At 37.4% G+C, this 22,525-nt stretch overlaps 1 protein-coding gene across 1 annotated transcript; it reads right to left on the reverse strand.

Annotated features, from left to right (window-relative positions):
- Positions 1-528: 528 nt before the first annotated feature.
- On the reverse strand, positions 529-8,572 carry ifnlr1 (interferon lambda receptor 1). Its single transcript, XM_040030404.1, has 7 exons — positions 8,122-8,572; positions 7,195-7,318; positions 5,639-5,814; positions 5,341-5,525; positions 3,684-3,822; positions 2,610-2,740; positions 529-1,940 (listed from the first exon to the last, which is right to left on the reverse strand). The coding sequence occupies exons 1-7, from the start codon at positions 8,168-8,170 to the stop codon at positions 996-998; spliced, it is 1,749 nt and encodes a 582-aa protein (XP_039886338.1). The 5' UTR covers positions 8,171-8,572; the 3' UTR covers positions 529-995.
- Positions 8,573-22,525: the final 13,953 nt, after the last annotated feature.

Raw genomic sequence — 22,525 nt, forward strand, 5'->3', positions numbered from 1 at the left:
GTAAACATTGCGATGAAAAAAACATTTCTTTTTATATACATAAATGTAGCCATTTCATGAATTGTACATCTGTTAACACTGAAACATGCTGATGAGAAAAGAAATTGAATATATTGTTGCCCTGCAGACATTCAGTCATTTTACTCCCATTTTAAACACCTCAATATGTGACAATAAGTGTCGGGCTCAGTCTGCTGCTGTGTTCAGCCACTATGCAATCGCATTTGTTTCCCCATCTAATCTTTAAGGCTGATCGCCCACATTGTAATTTAAAAATGACCAGACTGGATTTGTGTATTTAGGGTTTGTAATAAGTTGCAACATGTTGTCAAAGAGATAACACACAAACGCGCATGCTTTTGACGTGTCATTAGAGTTTTGGGAGTTATTAATAGTGTGCCACTTTTCTTTTTGTTGCCCATTACATAAAACGTGAGATACGCTATGAATTCCCTAAGAAATTAGATGTGTGTTGACACCTATTCACTTCACTTTAGACATTACACAATGACATATTCAGAACAGATGTTATTAGTTTGGAAGGAGGTAAACTTTGGCTGTTTAACCTCATATAAAATGCAAATTATGTTGTTGTTTTTTGTTTTTGTTTTTTTTAAAGTGGGTTTTTTGGCTAAAAAGTGACAGTGACGAGAAGAATTTGCAGAATTTATAAACTGCAAATGCACCCAGGCTTTTAAATGTAAACCCAGTTAGTTTCTACCAATATTTTGCAATTGTCAGATAATAAATAAAAATATACAAAAATATACGATACAAACAGGAAAATATAGTCACGCATAGGAGTGAAATGTACTTAACAATTCAGAGGCAGTTCTCCATCTTGAACTACACAGTGTGTTGCTAACCCACCCATCTACTGAAGTTCTGCCTCCAAAGTACTGTCAGTCCTCCCGTCAAAAAAACAGAGAAATGTTCTCTATAGTTATTCAAGGACCGCGATGGGTGGGTGGGGGTTAGGGGTCAATCAAAGTCTATTATTCTTGAATTCTTATTGTCCAACTTCCCAGGAAAATTGGTCTTGATTTCTCTACTTCTCCCTGGTCTTCAACTTCCTCATTGTCGTCGTCTTCCATTTTGGAGCCATTGCAGGTCCACATGTAGTTTGTCCTTCTGCAACTGTTTATAATAGAAGGTCCGCTACATAATTCAGGCATCCAGTTTTGCTTGTATCCTGATTCAAATGAGATATCACTCGATAGTGTAGTCTCACATTCCTTGTCAGAATCTGGAATAAGTGGTTGAGATGGAGAAAAACGGGTGTTGCAGTATGAGTGGGTCGGTGTCGTTGAAGAGCTATCGTCACATCCAGAATCGGACCACTCTGAGCTATTTAAGCTGAGCAAGGAAGCTAACGATGACTCGTCCATAGAGGGTATGAGGTCTGATAGGAGAGGTTTTCTCTCTTTGTTTGACAGGCATGTTGCATCACTATTGCTGCTCTGTGACTGAAAATTGAGGAAAGGCAACATGAGTTTTCCATTGATATCCCGCACTGTGTGCAGCAGCAGCTTCCCATCTGGGTTGGTGTCACAAGAATCAGCATCAGGTAATGGTCTTGCATCGCGTGCGATCACGTGGTGCATGACTTCACGTTCAGTGACAGCCTGCTGAATGTCATCATTCTCTTTAGGTAGAACAGCCACAGAACTGTAGATGTCAGAGGACTGGGCACTTGTGTCCTCAGAATTTGGAGTTCTGCATGTTCCTGTGTCCACAGAGGAGCCAGTGTGGTCTTCCCAGGGAGGGAAAGGGATGTCCTGGGGGGAATAGCCTCCATTCCAAACTGAAGGCCCATTTTTATTCATCTGGATTTTGGCATAAACTATTTCATCCATGTGAGGGCATACCTCGACTTGAGAAATTACGAGAGTTCTATCTGGATCCTGCAGTATCTTAGGGGTTTCAGAAGTGGTTGCCTCCTGTTTCCAAAACAATGAAGCGATATGGATCAGTCAAACACACACGATTTGAACAGTTGATAAAAGTATTTTTAGGTCTACCAAGCTGTTTAGAAATCTGTAGTTAATGCTACATTTTTTTTAAATTAATTTTTATTGAGCCTCAAGATTATAGTACAGAGATATAGATGTAACAAAATCACAATGCTCCTTTTTATATACACCCCCCCCCCCCCCCCAAAAAAAAATGAATGAAGTACATCAAATTTCACCATATTTAAAGAAGTGCACCTAAAGGGCAATCGCTCGCACAAAATTAATCGCCATCTCAACAATAAGGGTATACGGTGACTGCCAGGCGAATGTCAGATGGGTATGGTTTTCATTTTCTCTAAATGTTTTAGCAATATATCCCAGTTAATGCTACGTTGATACAAAAAGCAAAGAGAGCATACACAGACTACAAAAAACACCAGTTACCAAACCATGACTCACTGCACATGCTCCTTTGACTTTACTAAAACAACACCCACAGTGTTTCATTGTTTGTATCTTAAGTTGATGCTACACTTTATCAAACTGAACCTGTGTTGTGTTAGTGATGTGCAATTGATATTGATTTTCCGGTAAGACAACATTTCCTTGTGTGACAGTAAGGAAGGACACAAAGACACAAAACAATGGCCTTACCAGTGCTTGTGTCATGCTCTTTGACTTTCCACCTTTCACATATTTGCACGTACACACAGCTGATACTATGACTAAGGCAACCACACCAGCCGCAATCAAGAGAAGCCATCGCAGAAGCATCCACGGATTTTCTGAAATAGAGGAAAGGTTGTTTGATAGACATGTTACAGGAAAATGCTTGAGCACTTAAAAGCAGGGAGCTATAAAACTTCCCAGGGTGACGTGCATGCTTAGGAATGTTCTCAAGGAGTATCCTGACTACACCTGTCACACAGAGCACATGAATACAGACATTCCTGAATTTCTGGTATGTAGAAGTATTTTCGAGATGAACTTGAATGATAGTTAACTGTAACTCCTCTAAAATAATACAGAAATGGATTTTCTGTGAAAACTCCTGTGCACTTGTGGCTTTTACTGTCATATAAGGCACTAAGGAATGTACACTGGCAAGCACAGGTGAGAACATTATCTCTGCAAGTCCAATGTGTAATCTTATCTCTTGCCTAATCGAGTTCACAATAATAGGGGCAGATTTTTTTGAGATTTAAAAAGATTACGTTTTTAGTACAGATTTACAGAAGGAACAGCGTGTTTATTGTGTAGCCTCATTTTCTGCTTCATTGCAGTGTCAGTGAGTGCCTCATCTGTGTGGTGCAGATGCAAAGGCTTTAAGAAGCGCTGATTTATAACAAACTGTCTTGATTTATTATCAAACACTGCAGTCACTCGAAGGAATTTGTGCAGTCTGATTAAAGTCAAATGTATAAAAAAAGCAATGTTTTCAAGCATCTTAATTTTTGCATTTTCTCTTTAGCAGGTGGACCCTTGAAAGCTTCCTATGGGGTTGTCAAGCAGCACACAATTTTCTCAAGTGAAACCTGATTTTTGTAAATATTATCAGGGTACAGGAGTTTTAAGAAAGGTACACAAGTATTAACATTCAAAACTGACATCAAGTTTTGTTGTTCAAAAACAGCCCATCATAGTTTGAATACCAACAAACAAACGACCAACATATTCATGTTTGAATAAAATGATATTTTTATATGCTGTTGCCATTATTGTGCTAACCTGGCAGTGTTACACAGAAGGAGGCGCTCTCACTGCTCGGGCGACCCCAGTCAGAAGATGGTTTGTAGATGACTGTGCCGCAGTATTTAAACTTCTTCTTTAAGTTGATGGTGAACTGGCCAGTGTGGCTCTCAAAGTGCTAGAGGAAAAATACGTTCATATTAATGATAGTTGTGTAGTCACAGCTTAGAGCAATCAAACACATTTTGCTGTGTTCTGTTATAATGCACAGGAGAACTAAACATGAACTAATGGTAAATGCTTTTTAAAATAATTTAGAATATGTTTCTCAGCTTGTTACGAAGTTTAAAATACATGTCAGGGGCCCACTTACAATATAGAGATCAGATTTTATCCAGATCAAGCTTCAGTTCAGTTTAAAATTCAGTTATTCAAAGCCAGTGTGGATTGGTTGTCATAGTAAGATAACCAAAGCCACGAAGTCAAACACAATTCGAAAGCAGGTTTATTTAATGTAAACATATTGGAACAATAAAGGATGTCATGGCATCACCCGACCGTGACTGGCTTGATATTAGCAAAGGCGTTCACATGGAAGAGAGCACTGCATGATTTGTCTCGATCCTTTTGTCTTGATCCATAGTAGAAAAATAACACTTAGGCAAGGAGAGAATAATTCAGTTATGTCATTTTCTAGCAGTCCATATTTGGAAAAAAGATGGGATTTCCTGCCACTGCATTTAATCAGTTACAGAAGAAAATGGAATCAGCACTCCTTATTCACAACCCTTTAAAATGGCCTTTTAATGTAGCTCTTAGTTTTTTCCCTGATCCTTTGCTTTGGACTCTAATCTGATTTTTCCTATTTTGTGTTTGCATTGTCTCCTTGTTTAAAAATACTTAAAATCAACCCTATTCCTATGCATTTGTACGCTTCAAGCTAAAAAAAAAAGTTTTTAGTCAACAACATTAATTTCTCTATGCTCTTTAGTAGTAAAATAACATACAACAACACCCACCCCCAATAATCAGAGCCCACTTGACAAAATGATACAGAAGATAAAAATACAGATATGCAGTTAAGCTCAATACTCATGTTGTATTTTTTTTACCCTTTTATTCACATGAAACATAAATATATCTCCCTAACGTCTGCTAGTGTTTGTTAGTGCGTACTTATGAGTCATTAGTCCTTAGCAAAATATGGCAGTGCAGTGAAACATTATAATATGTCATTGATCACTCATTTACACTATGCTTAACTTTCCTCTGATCACTTAGTTGTTGTGTTTGTAGCTTTCCAAAAACGTGTTACCAACAGGGAAGTTGAAGATGTGTCCTCTGGTGGTCATAGTATTAAAAACATCCATAATGCACTTGAAGGCTGTTAATTTACTCTTATCAGGTGTTATAAATGCTATAAATGCTATCAGTGAATGGCTAATATTAGCCAATATATATTGGTTGGGCTCAAATAATAAGAATGACCAGAGTTGAGCTTTTTTTAATGTGTGTAGACTGGTTAACTGTTCTTACTGATACATACAGTTGTTGTCATCAGCAAACAGTAGTAGATTAAATGTCTATATTTTTTTAATTTATTGTAATTTTGGTTTCACTTGTGCCGTATTTTACACAATACATAGATAATACATAGATATGCACAGCATGTTTTATATTGTAAATTCCTACTCACCGTTGTAGCCCAATCTGGGTAGTATAAATTCAAGGTATAGATAAATTTAGTCTCGAATGGCACTTTTCTGCCGTTAATGATGATGTCTGCAATGGAGACTCCATTTGGTCCCACAGGCAAGGTGGCATTAACAAACAGAGACGACTCTGTTGTGGATGTAGACAAGATGGGTGGACCAAAAATAGCTATGGAGAAAAGATGAAGATGGGGAAAAAAAGATGAATCGATGAATATTGCGATATGATAGTTCTTACTATAAGATGCAAGGAAATGTATGATTGAGTATGGGTATTCTTACTGTGTTCTGAAGGTTTAAACCTTGTCTCAGTGGAACCGTGAGCTCTGCCATTAACCAACACCTTAGCGTGGTAAGAAACATCATAAACAAAGGGCGTTTCTGCCGTCAGGTCACAGTACAGGACGGTGATATTCTGACACTCGTCTTTTATCTTGTATGACTGATCACTATCATCACTGTAAAGAGAGTAGTGCAATATAATCGAATTTTGATAGCAAAGTATATTAATTATTCATTATAATCCTTTTATATTATAAAAAGTTGTGAAAACCAGCATTCAAGCACTGAAAATATTATGCGCCTCAATGGCTGCACTGAATTCACTGAATTCTCCAAAATCATTTTACCACACATACGTTTTTTTTTTATTTGAGAGAGACAAATGAGCATTTTGTGTTAATAAGAAACCATTATCCTGCAGGCATGCTAGTCTTTCTCTGCAGCTAAAATGAAGCTGAAAATCACTCCAGAAATTTCAAGTGACAGTAGCTGGGAGAAAAGTCAATTGGATAGGAGGAGCACTTGACATTTGTCTAAGAAACTACATCATGATTAATTGGACAAGATGACATTTCCACTTTGTGGAGGCTGTTTGTAGAGACTGATTGAAAAGAGTAAAAAAAGAAATCAGCTTGGCTTCATATGAGTATTGCAGCTCTCTTTAGTGACGAAAGCAGCATAGAAACAAACACGTAGGCTGCTAATCACTTGTAACAAGCCTTATTTTTTTGGAGATATTTAGACGTTCTTTAGAAGTTTTCTAAGCCACACAACAGCATGATAAACTTGACTAACTGTGGGATTTTTGAGGCACGTTGTGAGTCACTGTGTTTTTATAAACACACATGTAGGGGAGGAGAGAAAGGGGGAAAAGAGGTGGTGAGGGAAAGCAACAGAGGGGCCTCTACTCTTTGCAAAATAGATTTCTAGATCCTGACGGATAAGAATGGCAATTTTCTATATTTTTGTATGAAGAGATCCAATCTCAAATCTCCAAAAACCATCATCAAAAATGTATGAATCTTTAGAAAAGGCCTGAAATCAGCTTAGATTTTATCAGGATTTACTCAAAGAGTAATTGAATATTTGTTTTTGTCTCTGCAGTAGCCTGTATGTCAGCTCAGAAACAGAACAGTATTTTTCCACTGCAGTGGGGTAGTTCATGGAAGGACCATTAACAGTGTGTGTCTGTGGCAATTTTAGTCTTTTTTAAAATGTCTTTAGTAAACATACAGAAATGATAAAACAGAGATTAAGATTATTTTACACAAGTCATGTGAGCAGAGGACATTTGTAAAAATAAGCAAGGTTTTGTCCAGCATGCCATACCTGCCATCGCAACACTACATCTATATACAACCCTAAATCATGTGGCGCCCAGCCCTGTGTTCTTAATTTGTTGTCAAGTTGCATTATAAATTTTCCACGACAGTTTGTAATGAGACACCAGCAACACTTGGCAAAAAAGTGTGTTTGCATTGGCCCCTTATATCAGAGCAACAGTGCAGGGAAAGTACAGCTGTCACATAATCTTTCATCAATCATGCTGGACTTACTTCTTGTACTTGACACTATAGAGTAACCTTTGCCCTGGAAAATCACTCTTTGCAGGATCCCAGTGGAGTATGTTATTGAAATTCCTGGAGTTAAATTGCACTGTGACATTGCCAGTTGAGGATTCTGTAAAGACAAAGGGAAAAGTCTGTCAGTCTTTTGCTACAAATAATAATCCTTTGTTTGAATAAGTGATTTCTTTTGATAGTATTTTTAAAACCAATAAATTCAAAATGAGTCATTTCTGTTGCTTTTTCTTAATACAGTCGGTCTAAAAGCACTCGTGCCCTCAGCTAATACAGCTGCCTGAATTTTGAACTAAAGAGGGTAGCAGTTACCCAGTATAACTGAACTGAGCACACACTGGATTGGGACTGCGGGGAGATCATTTAAGATGGGCTTTGTTTCAACAGGTGGCTGAAACTCAAGAAGCTCTTGGTTCCTTTTCCAGTCATATCTTTGATACATGGATATAAAACTCGGCCATTTCCCAGGCTGTGACTCAGGATGGGAAACCATATCCTTTACAAGCTGCATTTTGGAGTCAAACCATACGCACAGATTTAGTGGTTCAACAGCGCAGATTGTATTATTATATTTCAATTTTAAAGTGCATGAAGTTTATCGAAAGCTTGAAATTTGGACACAGTAAATTCAGAATTTGCTTTTTTTAAAATTAGTGGTTCAATGTCATCTATTAAAGACTCCATTTTTTATTTTTTATTTTTTTGTGGTCCTTTACAATGGCCAAGGAGTTCTCGGTCACCGAAACTCTTTCATTTCAAATAAGAGGGAATAACTCTGCAATTCTGCAAGTGTTTCTTTTTTATTTGTGCTGTTAGGAAATAATGATCCATTTAGTGTAAGCCTGCCTCTAGTTGACACCTGTAAATAAGAGAAAAAGATCCAAATTAACTTGCTGTACTCACCAAAGCAGAAAAAGAGAAGCATCATAATGTTCATGAACCACATCTTCATCACTTATGTGGGCTCCAAAAATTCCAGGTAGTTCTGCTCTCTTTTAAGTAAAACCAAAAAAATACAAAAAAAGGGGGAAAGAAACACACACACACACAAACACAAACACACCTGCATAAAAAAGCTACCTGATGTCAGAAATCTTCCCAAACAAAACCTGAATGAATGTGAAAAACGCTGTTAAGTCTTGGAGCTGAATAAGGTTTCAAAGCATTTCCCTGCCTCTGCTTCTCAACCATCTCTGATGCGATCTATGAAAGGAGTGGCTTAACTCAGGTGTGCAGGTGTACTGGACTTTGACTTGCCATAACTTTGTTCCTGTTTTTCTTCTTGCTATATGTCCCGCCCATTTTCTGTTTCCAGAATTACAACTTCCTTCTTTCTTCCCTCCCTCCTCACCTTGAGTCAGTCAATCTCTCTCTCTGGACTTGTGTTTCAGGTTTTCATGGTTTACTGGAAATGATCGAGATTTGAAACTGGAAAAAACAGAAAGTGAAAGAAAAAAAAACTTTGCGTATATATGGGTCACAGACCACTGTTATATATGCTGAAACAGCCCAGGGTTGACACTTATAACACACAGTTCAGGCAATAAATACATAGATGTGTAAGTTATGTCACAGTTTCTGTAAGTGTAGTACTGTCTGATTCAGAAAGCTGTGGGATATGTGCTGTGGAATTCTACCTGTTTTGGAGGTTACAATGAAAAGATTAAGGAACAATGCCCAGTGGTTACAAGATACTGGCTCATTCACACAGATCATCTGCCAGTAGGCTTGGCTGGTACTAGAAACTCATTTTCTTTTGTTCTTTGCATGATTCACAGTTCCGTATAAACCTTACTTATAGGCGTTGGACCCTCTTAGTTAATTCTATGTGATTTTAACGACTCTACCTTTGAGGCAGGCTTTGCTTGCTTTAAACCAGCTTTCTTGTGATTGGCTGCTCCTTCCATACAGAAGTCTGCCCTCACAGACATACATCACATACATATATAGACGCTTATGCCCCATCCATCCATCCATCCAAAAATCTTTTTAATTAGATATTAGCTTCATATAGATTGGTTATAGGTATTATTTTTCATTTGTTTTTATTTGAAACATTGCATAAGATTATCTGAAATGATTTGCATCCTGAAAAATAAAATGGCATGTCATCTATAGCAAAAGTTTGCTGATGGTTGAAAATCTGTTAAGTTCTTTTCTTGATTTTCTGACAACAACAATTATAAACAGACTGGAAGAGAGCAACATTATGAAGTAAAACAAAAGTTAATTGTAAAAGTGTACTTGATATTAAACTCTTTATGCTGTACTCTTGACATAAAATGGTTGCGCACAAAAGTCAATGGCTCAAACACAGAAAAGAAAATAGAACGGGTGACTGATCACCTGAAAAAATGAATGCAACCCAAGTTCGTTGACACAGCTATCGCTTTCAAACAGAGGCCTAGTAGATTGCCTGGTTAATGTTTCTCATGGCAGAGAGTTTGATTTGTTTGAACAGGAAATACATGGTTATATGGCTTGAATATCCTTGTCTTACACTCATCAAAAAACAGGCTCCTGGCTCCTGAAAAGAAGTGCGTAAGCTAAGTTGAAAGCTTAATGGGCAATTCATGGGTTTCAGAGTTCAAATTCCTCAGCCTAATTTTAGATTTTCATCTAAATTTTTAAATACATATTAAAAAAGTAACCAAGGTTACCAAAAGATTTTATGATTTTTCGCTCACTTAAATTAATGTGTAATCTCTTGGCGACAAGCAGCATACTAAACAATTAGGCACTTTATGACAATATATAATGAGGCAATTAAAATTTTGGACCAAAAAAACTATAGGGGCACAACTTAAGAAATTAAACATGTTAAATTTTGATAATTTTTATCACATTCACTAATCCAAAGTTAACATATAAATATTTACATAATCAGGCTACCCTGGTACTCAGTGACCTTGTGGTTCCTGAGTTTAGAAACACTCAGAGCACTTACTGAAAATTATGAGATGTGTGTATTTTTTATATATAAATTGCTTATGTTATTGATTTTAAAGTCAGCTTAGGTTCTTAACGTTGTGGTGTTGTGATGTTCATGCGACATATTTGTCCCCATTCATTATCTTTTTTTAAATACGTAGGCAGACATCTCAAAGCTGGGAGTGCCTATTGTATATAATAGGAATGCAGTTATTATGCAATATTGGATAAACCTGTTAGGCATCAGTAGCTCTCACAGTTAAAACAGACGCCCTGTTTGAAGGGAAATGTAGTTTTACGTGTTGATGCAGTCATGCTTAAGTGAACTTTGGACTTGTAAGTCTTCAAAAACATATTTATTTATATAAATGTTAGATACTCATAATTTTTTTTTATCCGACAGACACACTTCCGGCTCACAGGATACTTACTGTTAACGTTGTTAAAAGTACAGCTAATCTTTAATCCAGAAACACTGCAGGTCTCACGGGGAAGCAAAGTGATCACATTAAAATATTGTATGCCACTCTGAGCTTTAGAGTCATAAGTTTCATCGTTAATTGCTCGCTTATGTGGCAAAGGGCAAATCATAATCAAATTTAACAAAACAACAAGCTGACAAAGGCTGACTTTGAGAGTTGGGAGTCTGAGCCTTGAGTTATGACCGTAAGTCACAATTTAAAATGCTCCCACGATTTGAAAAGCAAAACTTATTTCTACTTGGCCTCTAACCCTCATTCTTTCCCTGTTTTAATGTGATTAGATTTTGTGATGGCGCCTAGTTTTCTGATAAATTATGCATGCTCTTATAATCTGTGGGCTTGTTCAATTAAAACTAAGAAGTAAATGTCATTGTTTTTCTTTGCCTTCCCACTTTTTTTTGAACAAAATTAATACATTAAAGCATTGAAACCAGCTCTTAGGACAAAGTATATACATGAGGTGTATATGAGAATGATTTTGAAATCCAAAATGCTCTTTTCTACTACATATTGACATATAGGTGATGGAATCATAAACACAGAAGCAATATCTGTAGGTCAGGCTGAAGTGTTTTATGGTGATTTGATGTTTGCCCCTGAAACTAATATAGACTATTTTGCTAGACTTCTTTACTTTGACAATAAGGTTTAAAGAAAAATACTAAAAGCGAGCAGTTTGCTGCTGAAATACAAGCCTGAGGTTCCCCCTCAACAGAAAAGTCTTAAGTCTTACGTAAACATCTTATAAAGATGTCTTTTTTAAAAATCCTTTACAGAATGAAAGAAAGCATATCAGGAGTTAACACAGATCGCATGCAGTCTAACAACCTCTCTTACTAATTTAGGTCTCTTTCTTCCTAATAACTGTATGTACACAATCTGCTTATCATTGCGTTGTTTTCAGTGGGTTATGGTCTATGACACCTTATTGTTGACAACAACATTTTGGCTTTAGTGCTTCAATGCTTGCCATGACAAGCACTGAAGAAGGTGTAATACACAATATACTAGCCTTGAAGTGGCTAAACAACGAAAACAGACTCTACTGGCCTGTCAAAGCTGATGTATGACTCTGCTTTCTGCATCTAGACACTATGCTAAAGAGTAAGTAAAGGCAAAAAAAAGAAGAAAAAACACTACTTTACAAATCAAAACTACTTTGAACAAACAAAACCACAATATAAAAGAAATCTGTGCTTGTACAGAGTTTCCAATGACTTTTTATTATAAAAAACGTTATTATTATTATTATTATTATTATTTTTTTTTTTTGGAGAACATTTTGTTTGTGAAAGAATCTTTGCTTTTCCTATTGTGGTCAAATTAAGTTACAACAGGAGAAACAAAAGCTGTGATTTTCTTAGACACAACCTGTGAAAGAGATGTGATGCACTTCTGTAGCCTCTTGCACTTCAAGAACATCATCAATGAACCATCCTGTGCACTGTCACAGCAAATCAGATGTATCTCGTGTGTCTTATCTCACCAGCTTGTTTGAGCCAGATCTTTGATCTGGTTCAATAAACGTGGGTTGAAAAGAACAGGTCCTGGTTCTGGATCAGGTCTCACGTTGAAGAGAAGCCATGTGATTATTATTCAATAACATAGAAATATTGCAGAAGCAAAGGTAATCATTACAAATAAGGGTTTATTTAAGAACAGAATTTCTTTAAAATGACTAATATATTTCATTCAGTTTCTTTGTTGATGATCATGATCTATCTTTAATTTTCACTGAAAGTGAAAAAGCAGATTAAAAACCAGTGGAGTAAAAATATATTGAGTTCAGGATCAGAAGCATTTTTGATCAGTCAGCAGTGTCATTCATTATTTGACAAAACTGAATACACAGAGAATTTTTTTTCCGCTTTCTACAACAATGCAGGTGTAAGGAAGCATTGCTTGTGCAAAAAAGCCTGATTATCCCAAAAAAGCATACCGTAACGAAATATAAGTAAGGGGAAGACAGCCCTATTCATACTCACCCAGTCACAGGGAATGAAGAAAAATTAAAACACGGTGGAAAGAATAGGAACTGGAAACAGGACAGAACAGGAAATGAATAAACTAATATAAACAGTAACTGGATTTAAGAACTGAAAATTGCAAATCACAGGAAAATGACAGCCTTCCCCTGATTTGCAGCTCCACCCTGTATTCTATAGTAAAAATAGCTAATTATATATCAGAATCAGAATACTTTATTGATCCCCAGGGGAAATTATTTTGGTTACAGTGCTCCAGTACAAACAGTAACACAGACAGACAATACACTAAGTAAGGAATGGCACAATATATACATGTATGTATGTCTCAATAAGTGGTGTGTGTGTGTGTGTGTGTGTGTGTGTGTGTGTGTGTGTGTGTGTGTATATATGTCACTTATTGATAAATAGCTGAATAAGAAAGAAGAGCATGTGCAAAAAATATAGTAGGTTTTCTTTATAGTTTTAGAAAATGCTTGTTTTGTCTATAGTAAAATTTCTTCGTTTTATTATTATTATTATATCCTAGTAAGTTTGAATACTACCAATATTTCTGGCCACAGTAAATGTAGCATGAAAGTTACGTGGCACATTGCTGCCCATCCACCTCCTTTATTTATCCAGGAAGTGTCTTGAGTTACACTGTTTTATGAGAGACTTGGCCAAAGTGGCAACTTAAGATGGGCGTTGCATAGTTACACAAAAACACATTGTGCATTTTCCACTAAAACTGCACACAGTACTGAAAACAGGGCCCGAGAGACATGACGGATACAATCTTCATACACTTTTATGTAATGGGTGCTACTTGCTGCTTCACTAATTCTGCTAATTATATTTACCCCCTTTTTGCCACCTTCACCCTTTTATATTGTTCTCCCAACAGTCCCTTTTGAAAGACCTCAAGTGAAACTGATCAGCCCAAAAAGAAACCTCACGCACTTGACAGATGAGCTGCACTTCTTCAATACAAAGAAAATATGCGTCTCACGCAATGTTTAAGCGAATGAATTTGTGAGAGGCAGGTCAAAAAGTAACCTACACACAGTAACCTTATCCAGCACAAATTGGGTTAAAAAATACATTCTTTGACTTCTGCATTAATGCCATTTTAAATATATATAAAGCTCCTTTAGGCTCATCAAGAACATAGACAGAAGCTGAACAATTTAATTAACCACAACAAGGAGGAGAGGAGGTTATTATGATGAGGCTTGAATGTATACTCTCTGAAAAACTATAGCAGAAAATAGATTCTTCTAAACAACAAACTCGCTAATGGGCAAATAATGGTTTTGTGATGTGTGCCCTTTTCGTAAATTAATGAGAATTTTTTTTTTGTTGTTTTAAATGTAAAACTCATCTACCATGTGTCTTGAGGCGAAGACCCTTGGCTTGATTGGTAATGTGATTTGCATGGTGCATGCCTGGCCTATTGCCATGACATTATCCAAACCCATCAATTAACACTAGAACATTATAACTTTAGCAGGAGGTGGAGGTGTTTGAGTGCAGCGAGTCAAAAGTGGAAAACAGCTGGAACAGCATTAATACTTAGATGAGATGGGAATCTATTGGTGAAATGCATGTAGGCCATGGCTGCTTTATATTGCAAGCACACAATGCATTCTGCCCTTCACAGAGTCTTATTCCAACACAGGATTGTTGATGTGGACCGGATTTCTTGATGCAGATATTATGTTGCTTGAATAATGCATTACAACCACAGATCCCTGATCATCAGCTGTCAGAAGAGTGAGGTTGTATCCTTAAAGAGATGAGTCTTTTTAAAGTGCCCATGTTATGCTCATTTGCAGATTCATATGCTTTTCCAAGAGGTTTGCTTTGTTTTGCTCCCACCGTTTTAAGATATGTAGATTCGTCTCTTAAACTAGTAAAAGCACACAAAACACAATGGAAGGAAAATGAAAAAAAAAAAAACACAGCAGAGGTTTTTCTGGGGAAACGGTAATGAAACGGAACAGCTGAGCAGCTGCAGAAGTGACAGAAACAGGATTAAGACGTGGAAGATCTGTCAGCTTTGTGGGGGAGAGATGCAGGTATGTGTGTTTTAATCGCATCATTCATAAAAGACTGAGATACTAAGATACATATTTACTATTAGTTTGCTACGGCTGTCCAATTATGTTATTCTCCCCAAAATGGCTGTGTTTTTTGTTTGTTTATTTATTTTTTTGAGCTTTTGCAATGTTTTATTCTACTTTCATTGTGTTTTGTGCTTTCGCAGCATTTTTCTGTTTGCTGGTGTTTTCTGAACTTGTAGTGGGTCACTGTAGACACCACCCCAGGTAAAGAAAATAGACAAATGAGTTGATGAATTATCAGAGTTTTAAATAATGTTAATGTTTATATCTTACTATACCACACCAATTTTTTAATTGTCTGTAAACTCCTCTTGGCACACAGGTACATCCCCCTTATCTACTGTATATCCGATACCTTCATGTCATTGCCTTATCTAGCAGCCACCTGAGCTAAAATGACCCCATCTGTGGCACCTTATAAAAACATTTTATCGTTTTATTTCATGATAATTGAATGTAATTCATATCCACAAAACTTTGATCTATGATTGATATATTATGATGCCATCATGTTGCCTAGAAACAAACTCAGTGACTAAAATCATAGACTAAACATGAAATATTGCCATCCTAGTCCTGGTTCATTGACCCAGTAGTTTAAGTTTGGTTCTGGGCTTGTTGTTTATTTCTTTGATAGAAGTTGTCTTGGTCTTTGTGTTTAGTATTCTCTTGTGCTTCTGAGTTTTTTGTAGTCCTTGGTTTTTGTCTTGTTATGTTTGTTGCCCTCTCCATCCCTCGGTCCCGTTTCTTCAACTCTGTCATGTTTGTTCCTCTTCCCGGGTCTAGTCTGGGTGTCTTGAGTCCATGTATGAGTTTAGGTTTTGTAGAAGTTTCTAAAGTCTCTTTAGCTTTTTGTGTTGTTGCCGTAGTTTCATATATACAAAGCTAGTAAAGAGTATCAAAAACTTGATACAGTAACTAATACTAAAACTTACTTTAAACCAAGTTAAAAATAAAAAAAATAGACTTAAAAAAACTAAGGGTATTTTTGTATTGACAAAGCTGAAACAACAGGAAGACACGTAGGAAATGTTTTTAGTTGTTGTCAAATTTTTCAGGGCAACCAGCACGAGGCAGGTTTAGTATTATGATTATTGAGGCTGGGATGTCACACAAACATCTCAGTGTTTGTATTAAAGTACTCATTCAAAACTTGCTCTTGCTCCTGGTAAATAACCTGTATAATTAAATTGCACTGAAAATGAAAAAAAATCAACAAAAACTCAAAACATTATTAAAAACATAATTAAATAAAATAGAAAACTAATGCAAAATACCAAACTAATAGCCTTTTGGGGGGCAGCAGTAAAGTATCAACACAATAACCGCATTCACTCAAAATGTTTGCAATAAATTGGATCAAATGTAAGAAATAAGTTCAGGTTCTGTCGTTATGTGTTTTGTGTGCTCACAGAGGTGGTGAGCACATGTGAAGTGTGAGCTTTGAGTTTCCTTATTTCAAACAGTAATGCTTTGTGGCTATGTGAAGCATAACGTACATAAAAGTGATGATGTGATAGTCTAACCATAAAAAGTGATCACAACAACAGAACATCATGTTATGCAGTCCTGTGTTTAATCTGGACCTTCGTTATGTGTTGTTATTTCCAGTTATGTGTGCGGTCTCTGAAGTCTTTCATAGACTATCGTACTCTGTTGACTGTTGGTTCCATTGGTTTGGTCTTTACTGAGCCGGGATGGAAATGTGTAGGAATGTTTTGATGTTTAATGCAGTCTATGCTTGAGTTATCATAGCACAAGCAACTCAAGTGATAAAAAATGGTCTGCTAAGCAGCTTCCTCTTTGTTTGGGGGGGTGTGGGGGGGTGGGACCAGCCTGTAGGGTTATGCAAATGTGTTACATGGTAAAGTAGATGAGTTACGGAAGAAAAGCCTGGACTACAAATGAGCTGTTACAAGGAGTTTGCAAGGCAGTGCTTTCTCAGGGAAGCAATAACTGCCTTCGGCAAGAACTTTGTAACTTTCAGACCTTTTTCTCACACTTAAAAGTTATATAACACAACGAAGAAAAGGGTGGTAGTGGTTTAATCTGCAGTTCAACATTGCACACAGGTCTTTTTGAATGTGTGCAGATGCATGCTTCCATATAGACTCTGTCCATCTAGTCTAGTTCTCACCCCATGTCATGAAAAATTACTGTGCTGTTTGAGATTTTATATAAGCTAGTTGTTTCCAAACTTGTGTCTTTATCCTGCTGAAATGCTGGTGCCTTTCAGACACCAAATATTTCTTTAGCTTTAGTATCCCTACTTTAAAACATGTAGACTTAGGTTAGCACCAATTCATCAGTTCTGTTTTATCTTTTTTGAGCTATTCTAATTCTACTCAGTGAAAATTGTTGCTGTGTGGATCTCCCTGGTCTCTATCCTGAATGAGCTGGGACAACTCAAAGGGAAAAAATGTGAAAAGGAGCCAAGCAAAGGTTTTCACCTAACATATTTTACAGCTTTGAGTTGATATCTGTCTAGTTATAATCTAAATTCTAATTATGGTGAGCTGAAGTCATAAATAAAACTCTCTCTCTTGCTAGCAGCAGAAGTGCTTTTTATTGGCCACATTTTAATGTACCATGAAAAATTGACACTTTTTAATTAGAGCATCAAGTCAGTTAAACTTTTGGGATATTGATCTGGTCAGTTAAGTAGTAGAGGGAGTTGTTAGTCAGTTTCAGCTGCCTTGTTGTAAATAAAATTAAGAACAAGTGCAGTAAAGGGGCAACAATTAGGGTCAGTGTCAGAATCAGGCAGTGCCTAGATCCATACAGAGGTTGGACAGGTAGTCCAGGTCCTCCAGGATATCACATCAACATCACAAGAATGTTTCTGTGTCTCCCTCCCACTGTCTTGAGCACATGGATGAGAATCCAGGAGATGGGGCAGCTCTCCTGACATCCTTAACTCATCAGCAAGACCGGTATCTGCTCCTTTGTGCAAAGAGGAACAAGATGAACACTGCCAGAAATCTCTAACAGGTCTTTAACCAAACAGGGTGAGGGTGGCCCGAGGCCCCAACATCCTCTAGTGGGCCCTGTGCTCGCTGCCTGGCACTGTAGAGCCCAACTGGCATGGACAATAGAATACCAGAACTGGCACCATTGGTCCACCACTGGGGCCCTGTGCTTTTCACAGAGGAGGTTCACCCTGAGTACATGTGACAGATGTTAAAATGGTCAGGAGAAGCCATGAAGAACATGCTGCCTGTAAAATCATTCTGGTGGTGGGTCAGTAAAAAGGAAAGCAAAAAGAAAGATACTGTTGAACTTAATGGTAGATAAACCATTAAGTCATTTAATGTGTACTACTGTATGCTGGATCTATGTTACATGCTAATTTACTCTCTGCTTAATAACACTGTCTGTCCCATTCTGAGCAGGGAGAAAACAGGTCTGGGTCACTGAGCCAAAGCTTGTTTTCTCATTTAAATTGCTCCGGCTCAGCTAAATGGAAATGTGCTGCAGATCTGTGCCTCAGTCCATGTAGGAGCAAACATTAATCCATTAAGTAAATCAATGATTATTAGAGTAAAGACAGCCAATATGCAGCAAACCTGGCTGTGAGAGTTATCAATGGCGGCCTTGTCATTTTTAACTCAACATTAGTGAGAGTTGTGAATCTGAAGCAGGCACCTTGGAGAACCGGGAAGATACAGGCCTAGTGGCAGAATTTACTTCAGGCCCCATGCGTCATCCTGGGTTGACAACTACTATCAATCTTTCTTCCCAGGAAAGCAAGTATATTGGACGTGGATAAAAGACAAAATGCATCACAACAGAATAATTCGTAAACGAATGCAAGCCCTTGCTGGGCTTCTCTGAGGATACACAAATCAAAATGTGACAATTCTAAGTCCCAAACCACCTCCTAGCCTGTTGCCAGTGCAATATTTTACTGATCTTCACTTCACCTTGGGTATTGAATTATTAGGGAGTCATAAACGCGTCCTCCGAAAGGAATAAGGTGTCCTCCATGTTACGAGTGCATTTGTCCTCATTATTGCATTTTCAGGGAGGAATTTAAGGGCTGCATTTTTTTCATTTCTCAAAAGTCAGGTGTCTCTTCTTATATCTCTGGCTGTTTGTCTGGATTTGCACTATAAAGAGATCTATTCCTCAAAACATCTGGCAAGGCTATAACTAATATCATCACTGTCTTTTTATAAACCCTGACCCCAAAGAACAAGTTTTTATTTAGTCCTTTTGGGAAAAGAAACTGGGAAATAATGCAGCCCTTTAGCTTGTACAGATGATGTATTGTCTTCAGAATCTTCATAATACAATCAGAACATCATTATGCTCTCTTTTAACAGTAATTTACTTTTTTTTTCTTATTAAACAAAAACAATAAAGTTAAATTTTACATTTCTATAAGCTCAACTGACATTTTATAAGGTACACCTCGCTAGCATTGGGTTTGACCCTTTTCTCATTTATCATGAACTAGATTCAACAAGGTGCTGGAAATATTCTTCAGGGATTCTGGTTCATATTGACATGATAGCATCACACAGTTGCTGCAGATTTTCCATGATGCAAATCTTCTGTTTCACCACAACCCAAAGGTACTCTGTTAGATGGAGATCTGGTATACTGTGGACCCTTTGAGTACAGTGAACTTATGACCATGCTCAAAAAACCTATTTGATGTCAGCTACGGCTGTGTGGCAGGTAAGGCAGGACTCCGAAACAAAACTAAACTCTGTAAGGCACAAAACTAGGAGACATGGAAACTCGAGGCAGAACACACAGATTAAACAGACAACACAATGAGCAGAGGGAGACTGAGGACATGAATACACACACACAGATAACGAGAGGATGGGCAACAGGTGGGAGCACAGCTGGAGCTAATTACTCACTAAAGAGACAAAGGAAGCAAAACAGCACACAGGACGAGAGACTATCAAAATAAAACGGGAAATAAACTCACAGGCTTGATACCGAGACTGGTGAGAAACAGACGAGAGATTGACAACAAGTGACTAATCACTAAACACGTGATGTTGAACACAGGCGAGGCATGATAACAGAAACCTAAAGACTAAATAACAACACCAAGGATCATGACATTTGAGATTATTTGAGCTAATGACATTCAGTGTTATCTGACTCCTAGCAGTCTGTGGTCATAAAGGGATGGGTAGGTTGTGATGTTTAAATGATGCTCACTTTGTATCAAGTGGTTCAAAGGGTTACAAGAAAATATCACCTACACACTATTACACTATCAGGTGGTGGAGGAGGTGATGGCAAGATGGACATACTTTCATGCTGTTTACACAAAAATCCAACCCTGCATCTGTTTTTTCCAGCAGAAATCGAGACTCATTTGACCACGAAAAAAGCAACTCGATGACTAGCTATGTAACACATGTAAAGTCTTAAATACTTCATCCCATCAGCCATATGTATACATGTCTGTATATAGTTGTCTCCTTAAAGGGTGAGAGACTGAACAAAACTTTGCACAAACATTGTTTTTTTTAAAAAATATTAAAATCCCAAATCATCTGGATTATCATATTACATTCATTTCATCTCCAACAGCTGTTCTGACGTCGAACACAATCTGAAAAACATGTCGCATTGATTTATTGAATCAAGTATCAGCTCTGAAGCAAAACTGAGACCTTTACACAGACTTATAGATGCTTGGAAGTGAAAAGATTCACCACTGTCAATGTTTGTTCTTTATAAACTTAAGCTTGCATGGATCTTCTATGAGCAGCCACACCATAAATCTGAGAAAGCAAAACAAAAAACAAAGATTTAGAACCTCCAATAACAACATTTTTATTCTTGCAACAAAAGATCAAACTTGCTGACTCACTGCATCAAATATATTAGTGACATGCCTAACAAGTAACAACACCAACCGTGGCCTGGAGTAAATCTTTGATTGTCAGAGGATTTTGTGCAACGTTCTCTCACTGCATTTTTTTTTTTTTTTTAAACCAAGTCACTCCAAAGCTAAGGTCCCTGCACAAAGCAAATTAACTGGTAGCACCTCCTTTTTCCATTTTCCACCTTAAAGCTAGGTTTACCACTGTGACCAAAACAAATTGTACAACAGTAAGGTTAGTCATCCTTTTTTCTCAATGTCAGCTTTACGGTAGCGGCTAGTTTTGTTAGAGTCGACAAAGCAACTTGCAAATCTTTTCACATCATGAGACAGACTTGGCAGGCTCTGGATTGTTTCCTTCCCTCAACAACAACCCGAGTCCACAACTTTTTTTGTAGTTTAGAAGAGAGTTTGCATGCCCTTGTTTGCAGAGCAACGTATATGCAATTAAACCACACTGACTAAGCCGTTCAGATCCAGGATTATTTTGCATGGTTGTGACGTTTTATGTGTGGCTAGACTCCCTTGGGTTTTTCTCACATTTAGAAAACTGATTACCCATTCTGACAGCATGGGCAACGTTAAGCCAAAGCACACAACGCCACTCTTCAAAATCAGTCAACGTTGAAATTAAATTAAACCGAAGATACAGAAGAGAACAAAAGGTTCCAACTGGCTGGTGAGAGAAGATGGTTAAATGAAACCATTCTATTTCTCAACCAGCAAGAAGTGTCTCTTCTAAACTTGGATTATTGAAGAGAGCCTGAGCTGTTTAGAGATACTGATAGAGAAGGATTCAGGATTCCTGTGGACAGACATGATAACAAGTTAATAAGCCACTAAATCAAATGCACATCTATACAGTGCCATGAAAAAATCCTGTCCCCTTCTTGATTGGTGTTTTTTGTGTGAGTTCCTTTCATATTTGTCACAATAAATATTTCTAATCATCAAAATGTATTTATTAAGGAAACAAGCCATTTAAGCCTACCTGTCCCTGTGTGAAAAAGCTTTTCCTCTTAAACCTAATAACTGGCTGAGCCACCCTTGGCAGCAACACCTGCAATCAAGCATTTGCAATAATTGGCAATAAGTCTTTGACATTGCTGTGAAGGAGGAGTGGAGGCCAATGCTTCTTTGCAGAATTGTTTTAATTCAGCCACACTGGAACATTTTCAAGCATGAATGAACTCTGCAAAATGCTGTCAATTTTAAAAAAGACAGCTTTAATAACAGACCTTTTCTGCTTTCCCGCAGAGCGTAATCTGCAGCACATTGTCCTCTTTTTCCCACATCTGTAAACGTCTGGACAGGGAAAGAGGAAACTGATCATTTACAGAGATCATCAGCAGACCTTTGAGTCTGTGAGTCAATAAAAACATACCTCGATTGTAACTTGTGAGTGATGCAGTACATAACGGTCAGATTAGGGCTGACCTTTCCACACAGGTTTGTCTACTCGTCTCTGCCAGCCTCCCCTCTGTGGATTAACTTTATCTAGTCAGTCTATGATGTCTTTTTGTTTTTTTTTGTTGCTAGTGTGCCAGAATTTGTGAAATTAAATAAAATTTAGATTTCAAAAAGCTTAATAACATCTCAAAATTACCTGAAACGCAGCATAACCATTGCCTAAACTGCATACATATACCTCACAGATTTATGATTTTGTTTTTCCCAACAGTGTTTCCCAACTGCTAAAATGTAACAAAACAAGTGCATACACCACAAACTATACATACTGCAATGGTACATGTAACACAATTTAAAAAAAAAAAAAAAAAAAAAGTGTGTGTGTGTGGGGGGGGGGGATAACTGTGTCTCTCACCATACATTACCCACACTCGCAGGTATACACTACATGTAAATTAGGAAGTAGTCATTCAATGCCAAGCAATAAACATATTCCCAAATGGACTGCCCTCCCCAAAAGTCTTTATTTGCACGAAA

Source organism: Simochromis diagramma, unplaced genomic scaffold (assembly GCF_900408965.1).
Source record: "Simochromis diagramma unplaced genomic scaffold, fSimDia1.1 OVJJ01000361.1, whole genome shotgun sequence".
NCBI lineage: Eukaryota > Metazoa > Chordata > Actinopteri > Cichliformes > Cichlidae > Simochromis > Simochromis diagramma.